The sequence below is a fragment of the Terrapene carolina genome, unplaced genomic scaffold, assembly GCF_002925995.2.
Source record: "Terrapene carolina triunguis isolate 2854851 unplaced genomic scaffold, T_m_triunguis-2.0 Scaffold89, whole genome shotgun sequence".
In the NCBI taxonomy this organism is placed as follows: Eukaryota; Metazoa; Chordata; order Testudines; family Emydidae; genus Terrapene; species Terrapene triunguis.
In genome coordinates this window covers 20,722,756-20,747,867 of record NW_020664440.1, presented here as the reverse complement: position 1 = coordinate 20,747,867, position 25,112 = coordinate 20,722,756, and the positions used below count along the sequence as shown (strand labels likewise).

At 54.4% G+C, this 25,112-nt stretch overlaps 1 protein-coding gene across 2 annotated transcripts in view; it reads left to right on the top strand.

Annotated features, from left to right (window-relative positions):
* The window catches only part of PLXNA1 (plexin A1), a 265,426-nt gene that overhangs the window by 27,155 nt on the left and 213,159 nt on the right, over positions 1-25,112 (top strand). For both annotated transcript variants that reach the window (XM_026650270.2, XM_026650272.2), the window contains exons 2-3: positions 845-2,193; positions 21,049-21,231. In XM_026650270.2, the coding sequence (XP_026506055.1) occupies positions 1,021-2,193; positions 21,049-21,231 (1,356 nt within the window). In that variant the 5' untranslated portion in view covers positions 845-1,020. The remainder of the gene's footprint in view (positions 1-844; positions 2,194-21,048; positions 21,232-25,112) is intronic.

Below are 25,112 nucleotides of genomic sequence, written 5' to 3'. Positions count from 1 at the left end.
GCTGTGCATGTGGCCGGCATGAAGGACACGTTTTGGCTACGCCCCATGGAGGCACTTGTGTCTGTGAGCCATTCGAGGGTGAACCGTGAGCGTGCTGCCTGCCATGTGTGTGTTGAGACGCTGCACGCTCACTATGGGAGCATTTACACTCTGTCCCCTCTGCTGCAGGCTGGCCTGTGGCTTCAGGTCCTGTTGGAGAGCCAGGCTGATTCTCTGGACTAGTGATGCTGAGGCTGAGTGCTCATCCACCCTGGGAAGTGAGTGCTTGACAGCACCCAAGAGCAACCTTCCCATGCCTGCTAGGGAGTGTCAGAGTATTGACAGGCTCTGTAGGGAGCTGCGTTCTGCCCTGGCATGGTGGGAGAGATGGTGGCTGTGATGTGGGCCAGCAAGTGTCAGGGTGGGGAAGCAAAGTGGCCGTGAATGCCCGGAGGCTCGCTGGGGTGGTTTTAGGCTGCGTTGTGCTAATCAGCTCTTGGCACGTCTCCCTTCAGACAGGAAGCTATGGTCGCTGTGCCCCTGTTCACTGTGTTGCTGGGGCGGGGGACGAGGTGGAAGGTGGGTGAATGTGGCTTTCTATGATGTGCCCCCCCGCCCCCAATTGCGTGTGGTTGTTGAATGAGGGGAGTAACGTTCTGGAGGAGATGGATGGAAGGGGCGCTGCATCTCCTATGCATGACACTGGAAGCCCGCTAAGCCCCCAGAGGGCTGTGAGAACCAAAGCCCCAGAAATGGAGAGTGGCTGGCAGGGGGCAAGAGGGTGGGCGATGAGCCCCAAAGGCTTAATGTTATAACTTGAGCTGCAGGAGGGCTTGCCTAACCCTCTTCTTGTCTTTCCCTCTAGGGCTGACCAGGCTGCCAGTGTCCACGATGCCCTGAATGTGGAGCCTAGCAGAAGCAGAGGAGACCTTGGCCCTGTAATATCCCCTCCCCTTCCCCCACCCCTCTATTTTGGGTTGGCTTCTATTTATTTTGTGGCTGGGTTTGTGCACGGCCCTGGTCGGATGTGACACTGCTGCAATGTGGCTCCTTCGGCTCAAGCACCACTTGTCCGTTAACATCTGGACCCTGCTGCTTTTGGGGAGCGCCTGGCTACCACTGGCAGAGGGCACCCCCAAATCCCCCTTTAGGACTTTCTCGGTCACAGACTGGAGCTTGACACACCTGGTGGTCCACAACAAAACTGGGGAGGTCTACGTGGGTGCTGTCAACCGGATCTACAAGCTCTCCAACAACCTGACGCTGTTGCGTGCCCATGTGACGGGGCCAGTGGATGATAACGAGAAGTGCTATCCGCCCCCCAGCGTTCAGTCCTGCCCCCATGGGCTGGTCACCACCAACAATGTCAACAAGTTGCTGCTGGTGGACTACTCAGGGAACCGGCTGATTGCCTGTGGTAGTGCCTCCCAGGGCATCTGCCAGTTCCTACGCTTGGACGATCTCTTCAAGCTGGGGGAACCCCACCACCGCAAGGAGCACTACCTCTCCAGTGTCAACGAGTCAGGCACCATGTCGGGTGTCATCATTGAGGTGCTTAACGGACAAAACAAGCTCTTCATTGGGACGCCGATTGATGGGAAGTCCGAGTACTTCCCCACCCTCTCCAGCCGCAAGCTGATGACCAACGAGGAGAACGCGGAGATGTTTGGCTTCGTCTACCAGGACGAGTTTGTCTCCTCCCAACTCAAGATCCCCTCAGACACGCTATCCAAGTTCCCCACGTTTGACATTTACTACATCTATAGCTTCAGCAGCGAGCAGTTCGTCTACTACCTGACCTTGCAGCTGGACACCCAGCTCACCTCGCCTGACTCCACAGGGGAGCAGTTCTTCACCTCCAAAATTGTCCGCCTCTGTGTGGACGACCCCAAGTTCTACTCCTATGTGGAGTTCCCCATCGGCTGCGTGCGGGATGGCGTTGAGTACCGCCTGATACAGGACGCGTACCTCAGCAAGCCCGGCAAGGTGCTTGCCAAGCAGCTGGGCATCTCAGAGCAGGAAGACATCCTCTTCACTGTTTTCTCCCAGGGCCAGAAGAACAGGGTCAAGCCACCCAAGGAGTCCGTCCTCTGCCTCTTCACTCTGAAAAAGATAAAAGACAAAATCAAGGAGCGCATCCAGTCTTGTTACCGAGGGGAGGGAAAGCTGTCACTGCCCTGGCTATTGAACAAGGAATTGGGTTGCATCAACTCGGTAAGTGCCTGCTTAGCTCTAGCTGAGGGGGAGTTCTTTCTGGCCCTGTGGATCCACTCCCCTCACGGTCACCTGGCTGGGCTGCTGCCTGCTCAGATGGGCTGCTTGTCTGTTGTGAGAACTATTGCCAGCAGGGCGGGGGTGCGAGCGCAGGCTGACGCAGGGTATCTAGTGGTATCCCATGCTGAGTATGGAGTACAAGGTCATGACTCTGGTGCGGGATGGTCACTGGGTTTTGGTTTAAACGGGTATTTACCAGTGACGGCTGGCCTGAAAAAAATGGCCCCATACTGATTTAGAATCCCAACACATTTGTGGATCCAGCCCTGTGTAGTAAATGCTGCTCCCAATGGTGATACAGTGGGCGTCAGCTCTGCCCCAGTTTTACCTAGTGTAATGCTGGGCAGAGGGCCGGGAGGGCAAAAACAGCACCAGAAAGTGCCCAAAGCACCCAGAAGCTTTTTGATGTTAGTGGTTTGGTACCCACCAGATCCTTAGGTAGGAGAGTGCCTGGGGACCTCTTTCTCCTCCTTGTTCCATGCTGGCTCTGGCAGTCCAGGCCTCCTGCTGGGATGATTGTACCAGAGCTCACAGTGATGCACCATCCAGAGCCTGGGGCCCTGCTAGCGATGCTGAACCTTCCCCAGTTTTGTGGCGAGTGTAAGAGACATCCTAGGGCCCAAGCAGCGGGATGGTGGGAGGTGATACCCTGCAGTGCAATTCCTGGCTGCATACAGTACATGGAACAGCTGACTCCGTTGCAGCATGTGATGGGGGGCTGGGAAGGCAGGGATGGAGCTGGGTAGGTGCAAACAATAACTATTCCCCTCTTTTGTCTTTTGCAGTATTGACAGATTTGATTCCCTCCTGGGGGGGACGTGGGGGGCGGGGGCAGCTAATCTCCCTGCAGATCGGACTAATAACATGCTTCAGAGAGCTAACCTTGGCGACGGTGGATTAAAGGGAGCGCAGCCTGCCCTCTCCAGGCGCAGGTGGCTCCTTTCCCGCTGGTCGATGCCAGCACTCAGAGTGGAGATGGCTGTGGCTCAGCATGAGAGCCCCGTGCAAATGGCATCCGTGGCTTTTGGGATGGCCAGAGAGAACCTCCAAAGCAGCTGCGTGTGACTGAGAACACAGGGGTGGGGAGGGGTGGAGAAGGCAGAGTCAGAGGGCGGCCGGCAGCCTCGCGGGCTGCACAGCTTCATTCAGTGTTCGGTGCAGAGGCTCCTTGCTGCCCGCTCCCTGGCCCTTGTTCGTTCTAAGTGCACCCGTTGCACGCCCCGTAGCATGAGTTGGTGGGAAGGGAGTGTGAGCGTGTCTGACCCCTTAATTGCTGCCCTCAGGCCCCCTTTAGAACAGTGGTCACTCCGGTCAGCACCTTCACAACCGACCCAAGGCAGCTGGATTCAAACACGCTCTGCTCCTGCTGGAAAATGATCATTCCTGTGAGCTGCTGGCTCTGTGCCAGGGGCTGGGTCAAACAGCCAGACCCTGGGCCCTTGCTGCAGGGCAGCCCTGCCTTTGGCAGACTCCAGAGAAATGATCTGCCTCCGACATGTGACGCCCTCTCCTCTCTGTGATCTTGCAAATACCTGGCGCATGCTTGGCCCATTCAGCCTCTGTCAAGCCGCTCTGTGTCCTCCTATCCTTGCGCTCTGTTCTCATCCTCCCCCACCATGGTATAGGACTATCCCTGAAGGAAGGCTTTCCATGCTGGCTGCTCCTTACCTGGTCAGACCTGTTCCACTGGCTGATGGAGGCCTTGAAAATCTTCCTGCTCCGTCTCTTTTTAGCTCTTGGCAGCTCATTCATTCCTGAGTGTGCTCGTAGGATCTGCTGAGAGTGGGAGCAGGTCCGCTCCTGTCTAGATCCCGCGGTGACAGTTCCCTAGTTCTTGCCTGGACAGTTCCCAGAATTTGTCGGGGGGTAGAGCTTCTTTCAGAGTGGTTCAGGGCCTGGGGACCTGGGCTCCTCCAGTTGGACACCCTTGACTGCCTCTGGCCTCGGGTCAGCATGCAATGAGGCAGCATAAAGAGGGTAGGTCCACGTGCAACAAAAACACCTCGGATTCTCATTCCCCTGCAAGCCGGGCTGCCAGGCCATGGGAGGTGCCCGGAGCATTGGGAGTGGGTGACTCCACCACTTTCATTCAGGGCACATGGATGGGGAATGGCAGAGCGTGGGCAGCAGCATGTCCTAAGTGTGAGTGAGGCACTGTGAATGCGTCTGATGTTGAAGGCAGTTAGTAGCAAACCATTGCCCCTGGGGATGTGAGAGCATGCCAGGGCTGTAATCCCTGGGCTGCTTTTTCCCAATCTAGGGAAAGTCTCTTGCTTGTCCCAAGGGAAGCATTTCCCACTGGCCGTTGCTAGCACACGAACGTGGCTGCCGGTTTATTGCCCTGTTTTGCTGCATGAAGTCTGTGGCAAGGGGGTGCTGAGCCTGCTTGGTTTATGAACTATTGCCGGCTTCTCTTCCAGATGATATTATAAAATATAAATGGTCACAGGGAGGCTATTTCAGCTACTCGGGATGATGGGAGTGTAATATATCCAGGCATCTCTAAACTGGCATGGCCTGGGCAGCCTCTCGCAGCGTAGGCTAAAGGCTGCAGGCCAGATCCTCAACGGGGGTAAATCAGCTGAGCTCCATTGAAATCAATTTAGCTACATCAATTTACCCCAGCTGAGGATCTGGCCCAGCCATAAACGGGTGTATGACTTCACTGGGCTATACACCTGCTTACACCAAGGCAGAATTTAGTCCCCTGTCAGTGCTAACGTGGTGCAATGGTTTAATGCTCTAGCCTCTCTCTTTTGAGGCCTGGGCTTCCAGACTTTGCTAGATCACCATGAAATGACTGTTTTCAAGCTAGTCCAGGGTGGGTATTTGATCAAATAACACAAACTGGCATGGTTGGCTTTCCCTGATCAAGGGAACCCAGCTCCAGAATAAGCAGGGGCACCTGCAGATTAGGACATTGGGGTATTGGCAGAGTGGTGGTGTGGCCCAACCTGGAATATCCGGGGGGCTGCAGGCCAGCACTGAGGGGGGTTGACAGAGCCTGGCTTGTGGATAGCAGGGGGACTGTAAAGCTGTGTGAGGGGAGCTTGCTCTGCTGTTTTGTGCTCTGGCCAGCAGAGCCTGTGCCCTGAGTTCTCCTAGAGCAGCCCCTGTGTACCTCTTGTGCTGGAGTCTGTGTGGGATTTGTCTTTTCAAAGCCATTGTGCTGTGCTCAGAAAGCCAGTAGATAGGGCCTGGTGGTGCCCGTCTCCCAACACGCTTCACTGTGAGCTACTTATTGCTGGCATGTTGGGGATTAAGGAGTTCAAAAGGAGCCTCTAAATAGTCCCTCAGCCCCCTAAGTCCCACTCTGTGGAGCGTGGCCATCAGAGCCCCTTGCATTCCCCCTTCAAGGGGGAGCCAGCCATAGGACAGCTGTCCCTGCTGAACGGCCTTTCTGATTGGCTCTTGGGGCACTGGGGAGTGCAGCAGGAGCAATGCCCGAGTGAGGATCTCCCCTTGGCTTAGTGCCCAGAAGGAGTAACACCGGGGAAGTCTTTTTTGGCCCGTGCTGTTTCTCAGGTGCCCTCTTGCAGGTCAGTCACCACGGGGATGTGGGGCTGTCCTGTGGGAGCCATGTGCCTTAACCGCATCCACCTGGAGTGCATTGGCATCCTTGTGGAATTGTCCCAGGCAGCCCCTCCTTTGTCCTCTCCGGAGCTCGGAGGGAGACAGCTAACAGCTGCCTGACAAAGTAAAGGGTTTGCTGTCAAGAGCACTGGGCTCACAAATCTGATTTTGGCTTCAAACTAATTCAATTCTGGTGGAAAATGATGAAATCGTTACACTGCTGCCTGCTGGGTCACACGACTGCTGACTCCGGGAACGGAGCTGCCTGCCTCCCTCTCTTGCTCTGTCTCTTGCTCCCCTGTTCCCTCTCTCTTTGCTGTCCTTGGCCCGCACAGCTGTCTTGGGGACCCAGCTGTGCCTCGGTGCAGCTCTTCTGTTCCCTTTGGGGTTTTCCTAAGCAAGGCGCTGAACAAGAGAGAGAAGTGTAAGGAAGGGAATGTCACCTTGTCCCTGAGCTGGTGGTGTGTGTGTAGGGAGGGTGGTTGTGCCAGTCAGCCAAAGGGGTTGATGATGCTGTAGCCAGGTCTCCTGCTGGATTGGCACAGGTTGGCCGGTTCGATATATGAAATGAGCTGTGCAGAGGGATGTTCTGAGCATCAAGGACTTCAGCCTGGATAGGGGGGCTGTGTGTAGAGCTAGATCTTTAGCATTATTCTGAATCCAGACGGGCTATTCCCCTGGAGCTCCCTGATCTCTCCTGGGCAGTGTTAGTGGGCTCCGGGGTGCTTAGTGGCCCCTCAGGGAGCCTAAGCAAAGTGTGCCGTGCAGATGAGCATTCAAACTACAGCTGTCCTTGGCCTCCTCGTTGGTAGCTGCAGCAGAACAAGCAAGGGGCGAATGGGACATGTATGCTGAGCCCGCCCTGTCCTGTGCCAGTGTAGGGGGAGGCAGGGCAGCATGGGTGTTTGTGGCTGTTCCTACTCTGCAGATTCCTGTGCTGAGAAACATCTCTCTGAAACATTAAGAAGATGGTCATTAGTGGATCCCTTGTGTCTCTTTCTCCCAACCTCTCCCCTTTCACTCCTTTTCTTGCCTTGGCACAAAGCGAGAGGGAAGGAGCAAAGAATAAACAATCCACAACGCAGCCGTTTGCTCACAAAAGTAACAAGCACACAAGAAAACCAGTCTGGCTGGAAATGGAGCCACAGAATCAATTCTGGCCAGTTGTTCTTCCCCCAACTTCCCTGGCTTCTTCGCATCCTTGCCAGGATCCAGCTTGGCTTTGGCTGGCTGGCTGGCTCAGGGCAAATTCCTGGTCCTTGGGGAATTGAGATCTGATGGCAAGGCTGCCCCTATGTGTGGCCTTTGAGCCCTGGCTGGGAAGAGGATTAATTCCCCCCACTTTTAGGAGAACACAACAAAGATTGGAAGCAGCCACTCCCCTGCCTGGGGCTCTGATCACACCATGTCTCCCGGGCTGAGTCAGGGCTTGAATGGGAGAGCTCTAGGGAGAACTCGGGGTGCTTTGGGAAGTGGTAGCTAGCAATGCATTGAGTAGTGCTTGTCTCTGTGAGCCAGCACTGAGCCACTCTCCCAGCCTTGTGCAGGAGAGTGCTGCGTTGCTGAAGGTACCTGAGATGCGGCACCGAGGTCTTGATTTTTGGGCTCTTTAATGGCACTTTATGGAAGAGCAGGGATGTGAACATTGCTGTCCTGGCCAAAGTCCAGCTCAGGTAATAACTGCATTCCTAAATCCCACTGCAGGTTCAATTAGATGTGGTATTCTTCTCTTCCTGTCCTAAATGGTTATGCTGCTGTGTGCTGTTAAACAGTTCTCTTGTTCCACCTCCGCAAGTGGCTGCATTTCTGCAGTAGTTGAATGATCCCTGTGCATATGGCTCATAAATCAGTTTGCAGAATGCGTTGGAAGCTTCCAGGATGAAACACCTATCCATTATCCTAGTCAGTACTGGGGGAAAGAGGGGGGGGCATCAGTTCAGCTAAACACCCCCCTTCATGGGAGGTGTGGAAAGAGTATAAGTTACCAGGTACAGGAAACCTTGACGGTTTCTGGGTGCCCTCTGCTTTCCTGAAGCTCCAACAGATCAAACGTGCCTTGTAATGTGTGACAGCTGCTATCTTGGCTAACACCACAGAGAGAACCCGGGACTGCTAGAGCTACAAGCATAAGCCTCTCTAGCTTGAGCTAAAGAGCCAGGTTCTGCAGCTGCTGCCTGTGCCAGACTCCCATCTTCTGTGTATCGGGCACAGAAGGGGACACAGAACACACGCTGACCAGTGGCTTACATAGACATTCCCTCCACTCTGTCCCGGGCAGCTCTCACAGTCCCACCATTGTTTCATTAGCATTGGCAGGCAGGGTTTGATTCTGTTTATTTTCAGGAAAGCTCAATGCTCTGATGATGTCTAGATTTTGGTGAAATCCCAGTTGGGCGACTTGTCTGAGCTGGCAGTAGGCTAGGGGTTCAGTTAGAGGCCCCCTCACACCCCTTTCCAGCCCTGGGGAGGATATATTCCAGTGGGGGGGAGAGTGTAACCAGTTCCTGTGCCCATTTAGTGGTGAGGGAATTGGCTAATTGTTCCCCCAGCTACAGGAATTGGTTCTCCCAGTGTTCTTACAGGGCGTGAGCTCCTGCAGGAAATCAGTCAGGGGAGTGTATGTGTGTGTGCTCACCATGACAGGCGGAAACCTGGCTGCTCTGGCATTGGGATTATGATGTGAGCTCCTGAAGGTTTCAGGTAAAGCATGGAGGTGTGGGCTGCTGCATTCCAGCGCCAGCACTGCCTGTGCTAGAGAGCCCGGGAGGACTGTCCCGCTGCTAGGTACTAGGCCGACCTCTTGGGCCTGGAGAAATTCCCTCCTGTGGTTTGCTTTTTCAGGCCAAGCAGAGGAGGGGCACCACAGAGGAAGGTGCTGCCAGATCTCAAACCGAGCCCTCATCACCTCACTCTCTGGAGGATGTGGTTTGGGTATTGCTAGCAAAGTGTGCAAAACCAGTAGGTGCGAATCTTCTCATGCGCCACTGAAATGCTGCCTGCTCTTGGGCGGGCCGTGGGAGCCGCTTAAGGGCTGCACAGCAACACTCCACACTGGTCAAGAAGCAAAGGGTAGTGCCTCCAACTGATGCTATAGGGTTGCTTTCTAAGTAGGCTGAATCTAGGTGCCCGGGGTGGAACCCGAGATTCTGGGATTAATGTCTGATTGGTGTGAAAAGTGCCGCTCCTGATCAGGATTTCTGGTTTAAAGTCTCATCTGGAAGGCAGAAGAGCCAGGCTCTATGGCTGCGGCAGGCAGGGGGGATTTCTCTGCATGGGAAGGCCCTGTCAATCAAGATTAATCTCCTGACAGTGGAGGGGGAGGGGGAGGAGTGGGGGAAGGGCTGTCTCATGATGAACCTCACCCCCTTCCTTTGAGCCCCTCCAGCAGCTTTGTAAGAATTCTATTCATCGCGCTCCGGCCTCTCCTGAATGAGGCTCGGTGGATGACATCTCATACAGCAGGGTTCAGAGGACAAGGGTGAAAGGAACTGTAGGGGGATGTGGCTTTTGGATGAACTGCCCTGTTCCTTGCCCCAGCTGAGTTCCCAGGGCACATGGCCACGGCCTCCCCAGTGCAGCAGCATCCTTGTGTTTTGGTTCCAGCTGCTGCTGCAGCAGCATGAACTTTTGACTATCTAATCCCCAAGTGCTGTGGGCCATTGCCGAGCCCACGCTGGAGCCAGGCGGAGAGGCCGCCAGACTTGGCTGAGCGCTCGGAAGATGTTAGCGGTTCCTCCCCAGCGCTGAAGAGCCGAACAAACTTGGCTGGGGAAACTAATTCCATCCTGTCTGTTTCTTTCGTTCCCCTGCTGGGACCAGGAATTCATCTTCTGAAAGAGGCAGACCTGGAGCAGGAGACTGCATTGAGCAGGCTGCGAGGGTCTCAGCACAGCCATCTAAGGCCCCCTCCCCCCCCCATCGCTGCCCTCCTCCCATGGCCTCTGTAGGACCTGGGGAGGGCCAGCACCTGCGACAGAGGGATGGGGTGGTTTAGTTCAGACTCTGCGGGCTGAGTTTAAAAGCAGTCCAGTAATGGCTGCGATTGCCTGCATGACTCTGCTAAACCAGCTCTAGTGAGAGCGCAGAGTGCCTGTTAACCTCTTCAGTGCTGGATGAGAAATCACAGGCTCCCTTAGACCCGCACGTCTGAATGTTCTGCTTCACCACTCTGCAGGGCAAACTGCCGTGGGTATATTCAGTTCTGGTTATCTAAACCCTTCTACCGTCCACATGTCGGTGGAATTTGATCACCTGACTGACCAAGGTTCCTTCACAACACCTCTCCAACATGCCTCCACTTCCCAGAGAGGGAAAAGCCCCGAGTCAGCAGAGCGTTCAGCCCCGGGCTTGAGTGTGTTGCTGAATCAGGGCCTCTGTGCATTATTCAGGTTCACACAGGAAGCTTGTGGCAGACCTAGGAACTGAACTCAGATCTCCTTCGTTTCAGCCCAGTACTTCAATCACTAGAACATCATTCCACGGGCTGCCAAAGAAGGGGTTAATGTTGCTGCCTGACTGAACGTCTCTTTCTCTGCACAGAGCAGGTGGGGCATGGCTAGCTGCAGGGTGGGCTTTCTCCACCTGTTGTTCTCTCTGCTGAAGTGCCTCATGCCTGAGGCGGAGGGACCCTGTCTGGGGGAAGAGTTCAGAGTCCATGGCCTGTTTGAGTCCTGGCCTCTCTCCGGAGCCTGCCAATGAGGGGGCAGTTGTTGCCGGTTCTGATGAGGGTGTGTTGTGATGTAGACGTTTGTGCTACTGATGTTGGGCTGAGATAAATCAAATCATCTTTCACAGGGGTCACATAGCAGAGATCAGGTGGTAGCAACTTCCATTCATTGCTAAACCCGGGGCTAAACTCAAACAGGGAACTTAGATGTGAAAGAACTGGAGTCCCCCTCCCCACTGCCCCATGAAAAATTTCCTCCAGCTTCTCTCTGATTCTTCTGTGGGGATTAGGTTGCCTGTGGATTTTGTGCATGGGATGTGAGTTTGAGAGATCCTGTCTGGTTTCAGTCCCAGCTCCCCTTTGCCTGATACTCACATCAGTTTATGCCCTGTGAGGTTGAGGTGAGAGGGATACATGGTTCTAGACTGAGTACCAACAAACTTCTTTGCTCTGTCACACAATCCTGAGCTGAATCCTGGCCTCCAGAGGCAATGGGCTGATGCCCTCACACTGTGTAACAATGTCTCGCCCCACACTAGTTCTCCACTATTGGCTTTTAGCTTTGGTTTCGCTATCAAACGACCCCGGGGGCTTAAAGGTCCCCCAGCAGACGTCAGGAAGCCAGGCACTCAATGGCAGCCAAGGGAGAACATTTATAAATGTTAACTGGCAAATTACTGGCCAATTAATAACACTAAATGGCATGAATCTTGCCTCTCCTGTCTGCTCCCTCATTGCTCTGGTAAGTGGGCCTGAAGGGAGGCAATGATTCGGAGTGTCGGGGAGACGGCTATTTCCTGCCCTGGCTCAGCATCTGCTTTGTGTCTGTCTCAGGCCAGGTTGCTGTATGTCGCGCTCTCCCTACTGTAGGGTGGTTTCCTGGGAGAGTCACAGTGCCACTGAAATTTGCCTGGTTCCCCTTTTGTACTGTCTGGGCCTTTTTGGGGGGTGAGGGTTGTGTTGGTGGAAAGTACGGGATTATCATGCTCCTTGAGATTGGATCCTCTGAATATCTACTAGCCAGCTCCCCATACCTCATGTCCCTGCCTAGATGTCTCTGCTGTGCCCTGCAGGGCCCTTCTCTAGGGGTGAGGGGGTTCAGTCTTCCTGGTTCATCCCTTTCCTGGCGTTTCTGCTGAAACTGTCTGCTAAGGACCCAACTTGGGTGGTCGTTTCTGTGATGTGCCCACCAGTCCCACTAAGAGGTGAACTGAGATCCTGCCAAGCTTGTTTAGTATTGGGGCCACTGAACATCCTGATACAACTAATTAACCTATATACCCCCCAAATGCCTCTAGTGACAGTCCCTGAGAAGTGATGCCTCTCTGGTTAGGGTGTGGGTTATGGTCTCCCATTGAGTCAGTGGGGCCTTCATTCACCCCAGCTGATTAGGACGGAGCCTCCTGGAAAGCCGATTGTGTCCCCCTTTGCCAGCCATGCTGGTGTGAAGTCTCTTGTTAACCCGAGTGTTGGGTATGTGCTTTAGTAGCTATACGAGGTCAGGCAGTGTGCGTGGGTGAGTGGTAATCGATTCTCATACCTGAGGCTGGTCAACACAGTGGTCAGGAAGGAAATTTACTTGCTCCATGCAGCATGATGCAACTGGCTATATATATATAATATATATAAATATAATATTCCCCTGACTTTATCTGAAGCACTCGGCAGTAGCTATTGGCAGAGGCCAGACTGGATGGACCAGTGTCTGGATCTGCTATGGTAACTGGCACCATACCCTTCAGATTGCTTCCCCCATCTGATTTGACCCAGCCTGGCCTTGCCTTGCCATGGTGTCTGCCTGCACGCCTCTAGCGAGGGAGTTTGCTGTTAGTGAGCTAATTGTCGGTGTAATTATTTATTGAGGTGGTGTCGGTGTTGCCGTAGCGGGCGGACGCGCTCCTTGCAGCCCGGAGTGCAGCGGTGCAGCTGTATTTGTCGTTTCCCAGAGTTTGTTGAGACAAAGCAGAGAGGAGTAAACACCATAAACATTTATCCTCTTGCATATTCAGCAGCAGATGAGGTTGGGGAAGCTGCAAATTGGAGTGCAGAGAGCAGTGTGACATGGAGATTGCATTGGCTGCGAGGTGCTGCCAGGACTTAAATACCTTCATTGGTTCCGCTCCAGTCTGCCCGGGACTCAGGCTTTCCGTTCACCCTTTCGCTGCTGCCTGCTATGCACACCGTGAGGCAGAGGGAAGGGAAGGGGCTCTCTTCCTGGGAGAAGATGCATGTGGGGAGCAGGATGTTCTACTGGGGAAGAAGTGACCTGTGATTCCAGGCTGCAGGAGTGGACGTTGCCCTGTCAGAGCCTGAGTCAGGGTGGGCTTCCCTGAGTCTTGGAAGCTGCTGCCCTAAGGGGGCTGAATGCACCTAGGGACCATTCTGTGCTTCTCTTAGGGGCAATGACCAGATATCTCTTTCTTCCTCTTGGAACAGACTGTGCTTTTGGGCCCGGATGGCTGCAAGGGTGATGTCTAGGGGTGTGTATTGGGGGGGGCTGGGCAGTGGGAGCCTCCCATTGCCACTAACATATAGAATCGTATAAAAGGAAATACGTCTCCCTTGTGTGTGGGGGGGCCCCCTCCTGTCCTCAGTTGCTGAGTCCTTCACAGCTTCCCCTAAGAGCAAAATAGCCAACGAACCCCAGATGCTCTGCTGGGGCCAAAGCCTCTGCTACTAAATTCCTTCCCTCTTCCTCCACAATATCGATTGTTCATTAGGCCTCAGTGATTCGCTGCTTCCTCAGTGGCATCTTCCTTGGTGAGGCTGAGCTGTGGGGCTCTTGCCCCTGGGCTCTGGGGCTTCTGTCTCAGCCCCCAGAGAGCCAATCCCTGAATGTTCAGTTATCCCAGCCCTGATGGAGGCGAGGTTCTGCTCGGGGTGTTGGAGAAGGATGTGGGCCCCTGAGCTCAACTTGGTTTATCGCTGGAACGATGTGTTTTCTTGCCGCTGCCTTCCTGATGTTTGCTGTGTGAGACTGGAAAGGAGGAGACCAGCAAGGTCCTACATGCCATTCTATTGGTAGGCAAGGTCCTTGTGTGTTCAGATTGCAGGGGGCTTTTGAGCCCCTCCACCCGCTTTTCAGTATACTGAGTTGAGGGTTGTTAACTCCTCACCATGCTGCTGATCCTCTGCCCCCATTGGGATGAGGGCTTAGGTAGTGGGTAAAGCAGTCTGCCTCTAGGGGCCACTGACACAGCCCTCTTTGGGAGCCAGTGAGGCCTGTGCGCAAGATGTGTGATTTTTCTAGAGGAATTTCTTGCCTGGGGAAGGGGAGATAAAAAGTCAGGCATGGAAAGGAGTCAACTTGTGACCTAAACCCCGGCACCCCAGCTAGAGGAAGTGAGAGCTGCTGAGCAAGCGAACGGAGCTGCAGCTGTGAACAGCTTTGCGTCCACTGGACTATTCCCACCTCTCTGTGCTCCCCACCGCTGTGGTGCTAACTGTGAACTGCAGCAGTGGTGTGAGGCCCTGGCCTCCTGGGTCACCCATGAGGGCTCCTCCCGTGGGCTAGAGATCCTGTCCCATAGTCATGTTGGAATTGCATGCTGCAGGCATCTTGAGAAAAAGCAGGGAGGGGCCTGGCCCCAAGGACAGCAAGTCAAACAGGAAGTGAAAATGAATGGCTCTTTTAAACAATGGGCTTAGAGCATGGCCATCAGTGGATGGCTGTTCAATGTCCCTTCCCTGGGGGTGTTAGTGAGCTGGTACCGGACTGCACATTGACCTTTGGGGAGTCTCTTGCGAGAATGCACCCCCCCTTGTCCCATGCTGTGTGGGTGCTGCACTCTAGCATGGGGTGACAGTCCTGGAGGAGTTGGTTCTGCCCCCCCTGGAGCCACTTCTCAAAGTTGAGGAGCTCAGCGCTTTCCCCATATGTTACACCCACACTGTATGGATTTATAACCCCCCAGGGACTGGAGCAGGTTCTGAGCCCATCCCTTACCAAAACCTCCCCTCTAAACTCCGAGCTGAAGATGGAGCCTCTCCAAACAGAATCCTTCCGAGGCCCAAATGCCCCACTATCCTCAATGCGTGTCATTCAAAAAGCGCCTCTGCTGGCAGTGTTGACTTCATGTGCTCCATGCCTGGGCTGGCTGCTGCCTGTTCTGGGCTTGGCACGAGCGCGTCACACCTGGAGGCTCTGGGGAGGGAAGTCCAGCCGGGCCGTTCGCTGGGATTACGGAGTGAAGGCATCAGGCATGCAATGCTCTGCTCAGCCATTGCCCCACTCAGACGCAGGGGGGCTGGAACAATTTGTATAGTGGGGGTGCTGTAAACCCTTCATATAATGGAAACCATTTCAAGTCAGGGTGTGCAGCAGCACCCCCTGCACGCCGAATTCCAGCACCTATGCCCACATTGGACCTCGTGGGTAACTGAGCTCACCCGTGCCTGACTGAAAGGCTTCAGTTGTTTCTCTTCAGTCCCCATTCCCCCTCCCTTTCTCCATATCTCCCAGAGCCTGGAACCCATGGTCAGAGGCTGTTGGACCAGGGGTTGTCATGGCAACACCTCTCCTCCCACTGAGGTGAAGATAGAAGCAAATTTCACGGTTCAGGGAATTTCCCAGTTCCTGACCCCTGTTCCCTGCGGTCTCCCCCACTCCCCCGCATCCCCCTATCCCTGTCATCCTCTCTTAGCACCACATGGCTGGGCCTATATCGGAGGCTGGAGGGGACACGGCACAGACATTGTATGTTGAGTGCAGAAACCTGTGTCCTTCTCCTCTCCTCTCAGTGCTGTGGAAATGAGAGACTGACACAGAGCTGCAGCAGAGCCAGGCGGGTTTGTCTCTGGGGTCCAGGATCTGGGAAAGGGGCATCCTAGGGAGAAGGATAAAATGACTCCCAGCAGGGGCAGGTGTGGCAGAGATGGCACAGGCAGAGTCCAGCTGTCGGGGATGAGGCCCATTCCTTTCCCCGGCTCACCTGCTGCCTCTTCTGAGCGTACTGCCTTTTCTTTTTGTTTGTTCACAACGTTGGTGAGTCTGGGGGAAGGTGCTGGATTGGCAGCCACTGCATGGGAACAGCCAGGGAGAGGCAGACACAACTTCCTCCATACACTCCCCCGTGCTGTTGTGTTTCAGACCTGCCCAGGACGGCCGCTGTAGGGGAGAGAAAGGAATTTGGGCTTCTTGGGTCTTGCTGTCTTGGTTTCCCTGCCCAGGCTGTCATCGAGGGGGCCAGGCCAGCTGTGAGAATGGCTTTTCTGGGGCAGATATCTGAGTCAATAGGAATTGGATTGAGAGCAGCATTTCTGGGCCCGCAGGCCAGCTGTCTGAGGGTGTCCACTCTGAATCACCACTGACCTAGGGCTGGATCGGAGCTGGTGACCTGAAGATGAAAGGTCTTGTATCCTGTTTCCTGGTCTGAGGTGGCAAGGAGTGGTGCAGATCAAGAGGGCAGGGCCGTGGCATTGCTGTGGGACTGAGGTTCTCCAGATTAACTTGCAGATAATTTCTTCTGCCTCTCATCAGTTGTGGAGCAGGGTCACAGGTTGCGGTTCAGTGCTCTCCAAACGGAGTGTGTGTGTGTCTGACAAAACCAGGCTCCATCTTCTTAGCTGTGCACCAGTTCTTCCCTCCATGGGCACTGATGATGACTCCTCTGTGCCTTTTCCCCGGCCTTTGGAGGCCACCAGCAACGAGCCCTTCAATCCCCCAGTGCAGGAACTGCCTGGCTCTGCTGCTCTCCCATCTCCCTGGGCAGCAGCTACAGCGCTTGGTGAAAGGAGCGCTTGGGAAAATTGCCCTACATTTGTGTCTGCCAATGCTGGGCACTGGCTGAGCCGCAATGGCTCTTGGCTGCTGTTCGAGCTCCCTTTTGAAAAGGCTTCTCCTGAATCTGCAAACGCAGGAGAGTGTTTAACCAACAAGGCCGCTAGCTGATGCTGGCAGGGGATCTGCAGTCCAGCTGCGGCTGCCAAACCTGTAGGGGCTCAGCGGGGGGGGGGCGGGGGGAAGGACAGGACACAGGATTCTGTTCCCTTCCTCCCACGTGGGAGCGTTGCCTGGCTGCCCGGATGCATTGTGGGGAAGTTCAGCTTCCGCTGCTGAAGGCACCAGGCAGACATTGCTCCAATTGGCTGCGTTAACGCCTGTGTCCCTGAAGGGAGTGTAGTGCTGGGCTGTTAGCCCGTGAGCTTGGACCTTGCTGCCTGCGGGGACAGCATGGGCAGCAGCTTCTCAACCCGCTGCCTGCTCTCGGCCCTGGAGGTAGAGAGGGGAGTTCAGCCTCTGTTGCCCACTCAGTCCTTGGCCTCTCTGCTGTGACTGCCAGCAAGGGAACCAGGCGTTGCCAGCAGTGATGGTGCCTTATGTGAGGTGGCTGTTCCCGTAAAGTGGGCTGAGACCGATCAAGCTCATGCCACTGGGCAGACAGCAGAGAAGATTGACTTTGGGTCACTACCATCCTGGGTTGGTGACCTGGAAAGGAAATGTTTAATCTCATCTCTCCCCGCCCTCAGTCATATGAGCCAGTTTTCCCCTTGTTAATGTGGTCTCATCACCTGGGCTCAGCCGTTTGGGGGATCGGTGGAACTTTGGAAAGGGACGGGGCATTATAGAAATGCAGAGACTTACCCAAAGACCTGAGTGCAAGGGGTAGGAGCAGCAATATTAAGTAGCGTGTTTCCCGGAGCCTTTGGTATGTAAAGTGAACCTGTTTGTCTTGGCAGATCCTTGGTTTGGGAGTGTGCAAATGGTGGTGTCACTGCAGGAAGGTCAGGGCATGGCATCGGGCAGTTCCTCTTGTGTTCCAGAGTGGCCCTTTCCACTTGATATCCTATTGCGGGTGCTGTGGTGTTGTGCTAGCCTGGGGTTTTCTCTGACCACTCCAGTGGTCCTGGCAGGCTCTGTTTCAAATCAGAGCAATCTGGGAGTGGGATGTGGGAGAGGGAATGCTGCCTATCCTTTGGTACCCCGGGCAGAAGTTGAACCCAAAGATAGGGAGTGGCAGGGGTTTTGGAGGATGACCCGGTCATCTTGATACAGCAATTGTGTCCCTGGCTAAAGGGGCCTGGCGTGGTTGGTGGCCATGGGTTGGGGCCAAACCCTGCAGGGTTTGCTTGCAAGAACAGTTCCAATGGAGCCAATGAGGCTATGGTACTTGCATGGGGAATGGCTCTGGTTTTCTAGACTCACTGGGAAGCTCAATGACATTGGATTGTTACAAGTGTGTCCTGCGTAGCCTCTCTGCCAAGTTATTTGTTCTGGAGTTGGGGTTGTGGAGCAGGACGAGGGAGCTCCTCTGTACAGATACTCGCTTCCCGAGATGGTGAGAGAATAGGGAGCCAGTATTGTGAACTGGATGGGCCCAGGGGCTGGTAATTGCCAGCCAGCTGCCCCTATATCAGCAGTGTGAGGAGACTTTTTGCTGTGGCACCATAGATTGGACTATTACATTGGCCAAGGGGGCAGCTCTGTCTGCTCCCCTCTGCTGTCGATGGGCTGTGGCACTGTCTCTGGCAGAAGTTGGTTTTTCAATGAGGAAAAATAGCTCCTTAGCCATTCAAGCATGTCCTAGGCAGATCGGAAACTTGCTCAACTCTCCCCCCACCCCTTTCAGTTCCTCTCTTCCTCTTTCACTATGTCATTCAGCCCCACCTGATGTGTGTCATCTGTAACTGCAGGCAAAGCATGCTCCGTGGTAAGCTGTTCAAGGCCACTGGTGTGACATGGGCCTACTCCTGACATTCTCTGCACCCAGGAGCCATAGACCCCCTAAATACAGCCACTGAAAATAGCCCTTATTCATTTCTCTAATACTTTGCCAGCGCAAAGCACTCTGTGAACTCTGTACAGGGATCATCTTCACCCCCTGCTGAAATGCCCAGCAGCTTAGGACAGGAAGTGAAGAATGGGGTGTCTGTTGGAAGCTGCAGGGGGAATGTACAGCCTAGGGGTGTGTGTGTGTTGTGTGTGCACAGACTGCAAACACATTCCCCTCATTACAGCTCATTGAGATGCAACATTTCCTTTCTGAGAGTGACCTGGGGGTGGGGAATGGGAAAGTGAACAGGTGTGGAGATAGAGAGCGCTAGACCCCCCGCAGGCCTCTGTACAGATCCAAATGAAATTGTGCAACTGCTCCCCATGTCCACGATAAAAGCCAGAGAGTTCCTACACTGGGGCACTCACGGAGACCTGGCCTCTGCTAGCAAAGGTCGTCTGCTCCCTCGTTGACTGCAGGCAGGGCTCATGGTGCCATTGTACCCCCCTCAGGACACCAGATCTGTTTGGGAAGGGGGTTTAGGGATGGCGGCAGAGCTGTACCCAGAGGGCTTGTTGAAACCAGCAGTGAGGGGGTTATATGGAATGGAGCCTTGTAGCCAGACTGAGCCAGGAGACCCTGTGGGGAATGTAATTAGATCTGGGAGTTGCTGTTGCTTGGGCTCATCTTACCTCCCAGGCTCAATCTTTGTCTTAAAAAATCCAATCCCGTGAAGGCCAATTTTTGCCTTTTATGCAGTGTTGTAATGGCAGGCCAGGTCTGCACGCACAGCTCCCCCTAGCTCTGCTGGAGCGGGGCCCTTGCTGGGGGCGGGTCAGCTGCCCAGACCCTCGCGCTGAATTAATATTCACTCTCCTGGCTTTGGAGCTCACTGCAGAGAGAGGCAGGGGGCCAGCCAAGCTATGGGCTCTAATCACTGCTCGCCCACCCCGCCCCAGGAGCCCAGCTCAGTGGGAGGTGGGCAGCCAACCTGGTTTGAATGCTGATGGGATTCCCACTCCTTCCTCTCCCGTCCCTCCCCCTGACAGTATTTCTCTGGCTAGAAGTTTGGGCTCAGTGATGGGTTTCTAAATGCTGCTCCAGACGTGACTGAGGCTGGGAGCCCCTCTGCCTCACTCTCTTCTGGGGACTTGGATTAGGGAGGTTTTTAGGGAGCAGGGAGAGGCTGTTCCAGGACCAGACTTACTGAGTAAGAGGGGAGAGTGTCTCTGAACCAGAATCCGTGTCTCCACCTCCCACCCCGACCACCCCCCACATGTTAAACTACTGCCTCTCCTGAGGGACCTGAGCTATTGAGTCTCAGCTACAGCATGTGGCATTGGGCTGCTCTTGGTCGCCTTCTGTAAGGAGTGTTGGGGAGAGGACTTTCAGGCAGCGATCTGTGCTTGGTACAGCCTCTCTGGGGATTTGGTAGGATTAACCCTGTGGAGGTTGGGAGGGAAACATCAGGACTCACTGATTGAAGGAGGTTCTCCTATGTCTTCACTCTGGGTCCTCCACGTTCAGCCACCGCTCTTCAGACTTGCCCGAGAATCCTTTGTGTCAGCTCATATGGCACTTGAAGGAGATAGCAGCATCCCTTGCCTTTGAGTACAGCCTGCGGTGAGAGGCTCAGCAGATCTGCTCTGGCTAGGAAATGGGAGCAGGCAGACTCATGACTCCTTTGTAAAACTACTGCCAGCCTCCTGTCTGGCCTCAGACTGAAAACTGCCAGCATCAGTGAATCCTCTGCTTGGGAGAACAGCATTGAGGGGAGTTTGAGATACTGAGTAAGGGCAATGACCGTTCTGTGCAGGAGCCAGATCAGCAATTCACCGGGGACGGCCTGCGAGTCTGGAGAGCTGTTTTCTGCAGAGGTTGGAATAGCAGGGGGGGATTCAGGTCAGGATGGAGGGGCACTGGCAGACGGGTGTCTGGTGGTGGTGGTGAGCTAGGGGCTGGAGTACTATAGATCAGGAAAGGGGGTATCGATGGAGCTGCATGTGGGAAGCCAGGTGCTGAAACAGCTGGGAGTGTTATTTGCAGCCTGTAGGTGTGGGGTGGACCGGAGCTCAGGCCAGTCTTTCATCTTATCTCCTGGGTCCAGCCCTAATTGCTCTTCCATGGAGCCAGGCACCTCAGTGGTGGAGGGAAGGAGTGGGATGAAGTGGGGAGGGGTCCTTGCCAGGCTCCACGATCGTTGCTGCCCTGTGGTAAGAGTCCTGCGCAGCAGGACTGTGTCTGGAGTCTGACGCTATCTCCTCCTGTCTGGGAGACCTTTTCTGCTCTCTGTCCGCCCCCTTGTGCCCTGGGGTCCTCTCAGAGAGCAGAGCCCACCCGCACCATCCAGCACCGAGGCTTCTCTGCAGACTCTGAGGTTCCCACCTCTCTGGTTTCCTGGCGCCCCAGGGCTAATCTGTGAATCCATGCCTGGGCATAGCTATGGGTATGTCTGGTACCAGGCTGCTGTGTGTGAGCTCCCAACTGCTTCTGAGACTACAGCTTCCTGCCGCACCCAGGGGCAATCCCTGGGAGAGAGAGGGGGACGCAGAGCTCCTGGCTACCCCCATGCCTCGTAGCAGCCTCTAAGCAATCTGAGGCAAGCCCCTATCTGCTGCCCTGACCCCTCATCATGCCCCTAAGTGATGGAGTTTCCCTGTTTTCCTTGGCTGCCCTGGATCTGGGGCAGGAATGAGCCAGAGGTAGCTAAGGGGGGCTCCTATCATTTCCTCACTTCGTTATTGCTCTAAGTCAGCAGCTCAGTCCCCCTTGCACACAGCAGTTTAAGCAGTGTCGATGTATTGACAAACGGCTCATCTCTCTCATTCCCTTCTTCTCTGGCAGCCTCTGCAGATTGACGACTATTTCTGTGGCCAGGATTTTAACCAGCCGCTGGGCGGGACGGTGACCATCGAGGGGACAGCGCTCTTTGTGGATAAGGAGGATGGCATGACCTCGGTGGCTGCCTATGACTACCGGGGACACACGGTGGTCTTCACCGGCACACGGAGTGGCAGGATCAAAAAGGTAGGCAGCCTACTGGGCCGGGGGTGAGGAGGCTGGTTGGCTGACTACCTCCTTTGGGGCAGGATTTCAGTGCTGTGTTTTGAGGCGTGAATGGTGTATGCAGGATGGGGAGTGGCAGCATCGACGAAGGCCAGTTTCCTTCGCTCTTGTCCACCAGGCATATTTATTAAAGCAATTTGTTTATGGCAGGATTATAAAATGGGAAAACTCCCAACCCCCCGTCCCCCCCGATTCAAGTCCCAGTCAGCAGTGTTAGTGGGAGTTCCCTTCGCACAGTCTCTCCTAGGGCTGGGGTGTTGGGTTCACAAGGTATCCCAGTACTGGTGGTTTCCCTCTATACCCTGTGTGCTTTTATCATTGGATTGCTTTGCCACTGACCTGAGAGGGGCTGTGCATGGGTTGTGTATGCGCTGGTGACTTGATGCCTGTGGTGCTTCGTTGGTCTCTGCCCTCTTGCCAGGTGGCAGTGCTGGCACGTGTGAGCTGGCATTTCTTGGGCTGGACGAAGCTCCTTCTCTTGGCTCTTCTTGAGTTCAGAAATCCCTCCTCACTGTTGGCCTTAAGTCCTGAATTGGGCCCAAATGGTTGAAATGAGATGGAATGGAGAGGGAAAGGCCTGAAATCTCGTCAGGCAGGGTCAGTCCTCCAGGGCAAATAGCCTTTGGCCCAGGCTGGTCTACTCAGAAGATCAGCAGGGGGAGAGCTTTCGTCTTGCCATAGCACCTGTGCTTTAGCTTAGGCATTTCCAGGCCTCATCCCTGTCCCATTCGGCTGGGTGATGTGACCCCAGAGGGGGGTGACATGTTTCTTAGACCGTGAGTGTAGAAGTGAGGTTGCTTCCCTGCCTGCATTGCTAGCATCGTTAAGCTCCCATCCCCATGCCATGCTAGGCCCTGCTGCAGCCTCTGTCTTGGGAAAGCCCTGAGGTGGATGGCACTGCTCCACGGTGGGAGCTGAAGGAATCTGATAAGCTTCCGTAGAAGGGGAGTTCTCTTTGGGGCTGCAGCGTGCTCCAGCCTGGCTGACCTAAGCCATCTGTGGGCAAAATCCCACAATGTGGGGGAGACCTCTCTTCCCCAGCGACACAAAAGGCTTCTTGTTGGTGGCAATTAGCAAATAAGTCTGTGCCTCACGAGGCATGGATTTCCTGTTATCACAACAACATTCCTATAATTACAGCTGAATCTTCCCTGTATAAACACAGTGCACATGAACTGCATCCTCCGCCAGGCAAAGTCATGTTGAGGGTCCTGGTACAGTCCTGCCGGAGGCCTGAAGTGCAGGACTCAGCTGGAGCACCCAGCCCCGTTCATTCCTCCAGAGCCCGGAGAAACAGCCACTTGGGCCTACCTGCTACCCGGCCCTGGGGATCAATGGCTTGAATGTTGAGCTCCTTTTGGCGTCTTTGTTTCCCAGCTAAAATTCCTCCTTTTCTAAAATGACTCACTGGTATGTAGAAGCAAAGGCAGCTCCTTGGAGATGTGGTGCAGTGGGGGGTGGAAGCACCACGTTTGCCAGCAGGGTGGGGTCCACTGGCATTGGGCCGTGCAATAGTCCCCTTGGGAGGCCTGAAGCCATTGGCAGCTGTTTCCTTGCATGAATTGGCAATGTGATAGGCAGACCACACGCTCCCTTGGGGTCGGTGTTTACATAGCCAAGTTAATAGGGGGATTAAATTAGAGGGGGCTGCAGGCCTCCCCCCCCCCCACCTTCGGTGAGGTGGGGAAGGGTTTCAGGCTAGTGGGGACATTATGCACAAAGAAGGCCTGGTGCTTTTACCTAGGGGTTTGGAGACTCAACGTGCTGCACAAACATGAGCTAAGTGTTCTTCTAGCCCCTCTATCTCAGGAGATGGTCCCTGTGTATTCCCCGTTTTGCAGATGGGGAAACTGAGGGCCAGTGAGACACAGTGACTTGCCAAGGCCAGTGGCAGAGCCAGGAGCAGCGCTCAGAGTTCCTGGCCCCTGATCCCTTGCTTTAGCCACTAGACCCTGCTGCCTCTCTATCTCCCTGTGTACAGTATGTTGGACTTGACCTGTGTGGGTTTCCTCTGGGCCACTAGTCTGTGATCAGCTGTTTCCACTCTGGTGTGTATGGCACAAATCCCTTCACCCCTATAGAAGTGCTGGAGGAAGCAGACTTTTGCTGAGGTGCTGATTTCTGGTTCACTGGGTCGGAAATGCAGTGATTGGCCCAAGGCCAGTTCAGGACTGAACTAGGAGTGTGGTTAAGTCATTATACTGGTGTCAGCCTGCGTGGGGCCAGTGCTGGCAGAGGGGAGCCCTCTGTTTGTGAGTGGGGGTTAGACAGAGCTGCTTGCACAGCCCTCTCCCCAGTCTCCTTGGCTTGGCTCCAGCAGAGCTGAACAGCCCCAAGGGGTCCTAGCCATCATGGTGTAATGCATACATGTGCTGTGCTGAGCTCAGCGAGATCTCTGCTGCTCCCCCATCTCTGCTGACTGCCAAAGCCCAGCATCAAAGGCAGCACCCAGGTCTCTAATCCAGCCTCCCATACTGGCTGGTGGCAGGACAGAGACCAGACTGCTGGATTCGAGACCCCTTTGCCAGTCAATTTGGGGATTTGAAATCATGATGAGTGTGAAACTGGCTTCTGGGTTGGTGTGGGGAGAGGCCCATTGAGAATCATAGAATATCAGGGTTGGAAGGGACCTCAGCAGGTCATCTAGTCCAACCCCCTGCTCAAAGCAGGACCAGTCCCCAACTAAATCATCCCAGCCAGGGCTTTGTCAAACCTGACCTTAAAAACCTCCAAGGAAGGAGATTCCACCACCTCCCTAGGTAACCCATTCCAGTGCTTCACCACCCTCCGAGTGAAAAAGTTTTTCCTAATATCCAACCTAAACCTCCCCCACTGCAACTTGAGACTATTTCTTCTTGTTCTGTCATCTGGTACCACTGAGAACAGTCTAGATCCACCCTCTTTGGAACCCCTTTTCAGGTAGTTGAAAGCAGCTATCAAATCCCTCCTCATTCTTCTCTTCTGCAGACTCAACAATCCCAGTTTCCTCAGCCTCTCCTCATAAGTCATGTGCTCCAGCCCCCTAATCATTTTTGTTGCCCTCCGCTGGACTCTTTCCAATTTTTCCACATCCTTCTTGTAGTGTGGGGCCCAAAACTGGACACGGTATTCCAGATGAGGCCTCACCAATGTCGAATAGAGGGGAATGACCACGTCCCTCGATCTGCTGGCAATGCCCCTACTTATACAGCCCAAAATGCCGTTAGCCTTCTTGGCAACAAGGGCCCACTGTCGACTCATATCCAGCTTCTCGTCCACTGTAACCTCTAGGTCCTTTTCTGCAGAACTGCTACCTAGCCATTCGGTCCCTAGTCTGTAGCAGTGCATGGGATTCTTCCGTCCTGCACTTGTCCTTGTTGAACCTCATCCGGTTTCTTTTGGCCCAATCCTCTAATTTGTCTAGGTTTCTCTGTATCCTATCCCTACCGTCCAGTGTATCTACCACTCCTCCCAGTTTAGTGTCATCTGCAAACTTGCTGAGGGTGCAGTCCACACCAACCTCCAGATCATTAATGAAGCTATTGAACAAAACCGTCCCCAGGACCAACCCTTGGGGCACTCCGCTTGATACCAGCTGCCAAGTAGACATGGAGCCATTGATCACTACCCGTTGAGCTTTCTATCCACCTTATAGTCCATTCATCCAGCCCATACTTCTTTAACTTGCCGGCAAGAATACTGTGGGAGACCATATCAAAAGCTTTGCTAAAGTCAAGGAATAACACTGCTTTCCCCTCATCCACAGAACCAGTTATCTCCTCATAGAAGGCAATTAGGTTAGTCAGGCATGAGTTGCCCTTGGTGAATCCATGCTCCCTGTTCCTGATCACTGTCCTCTCCTC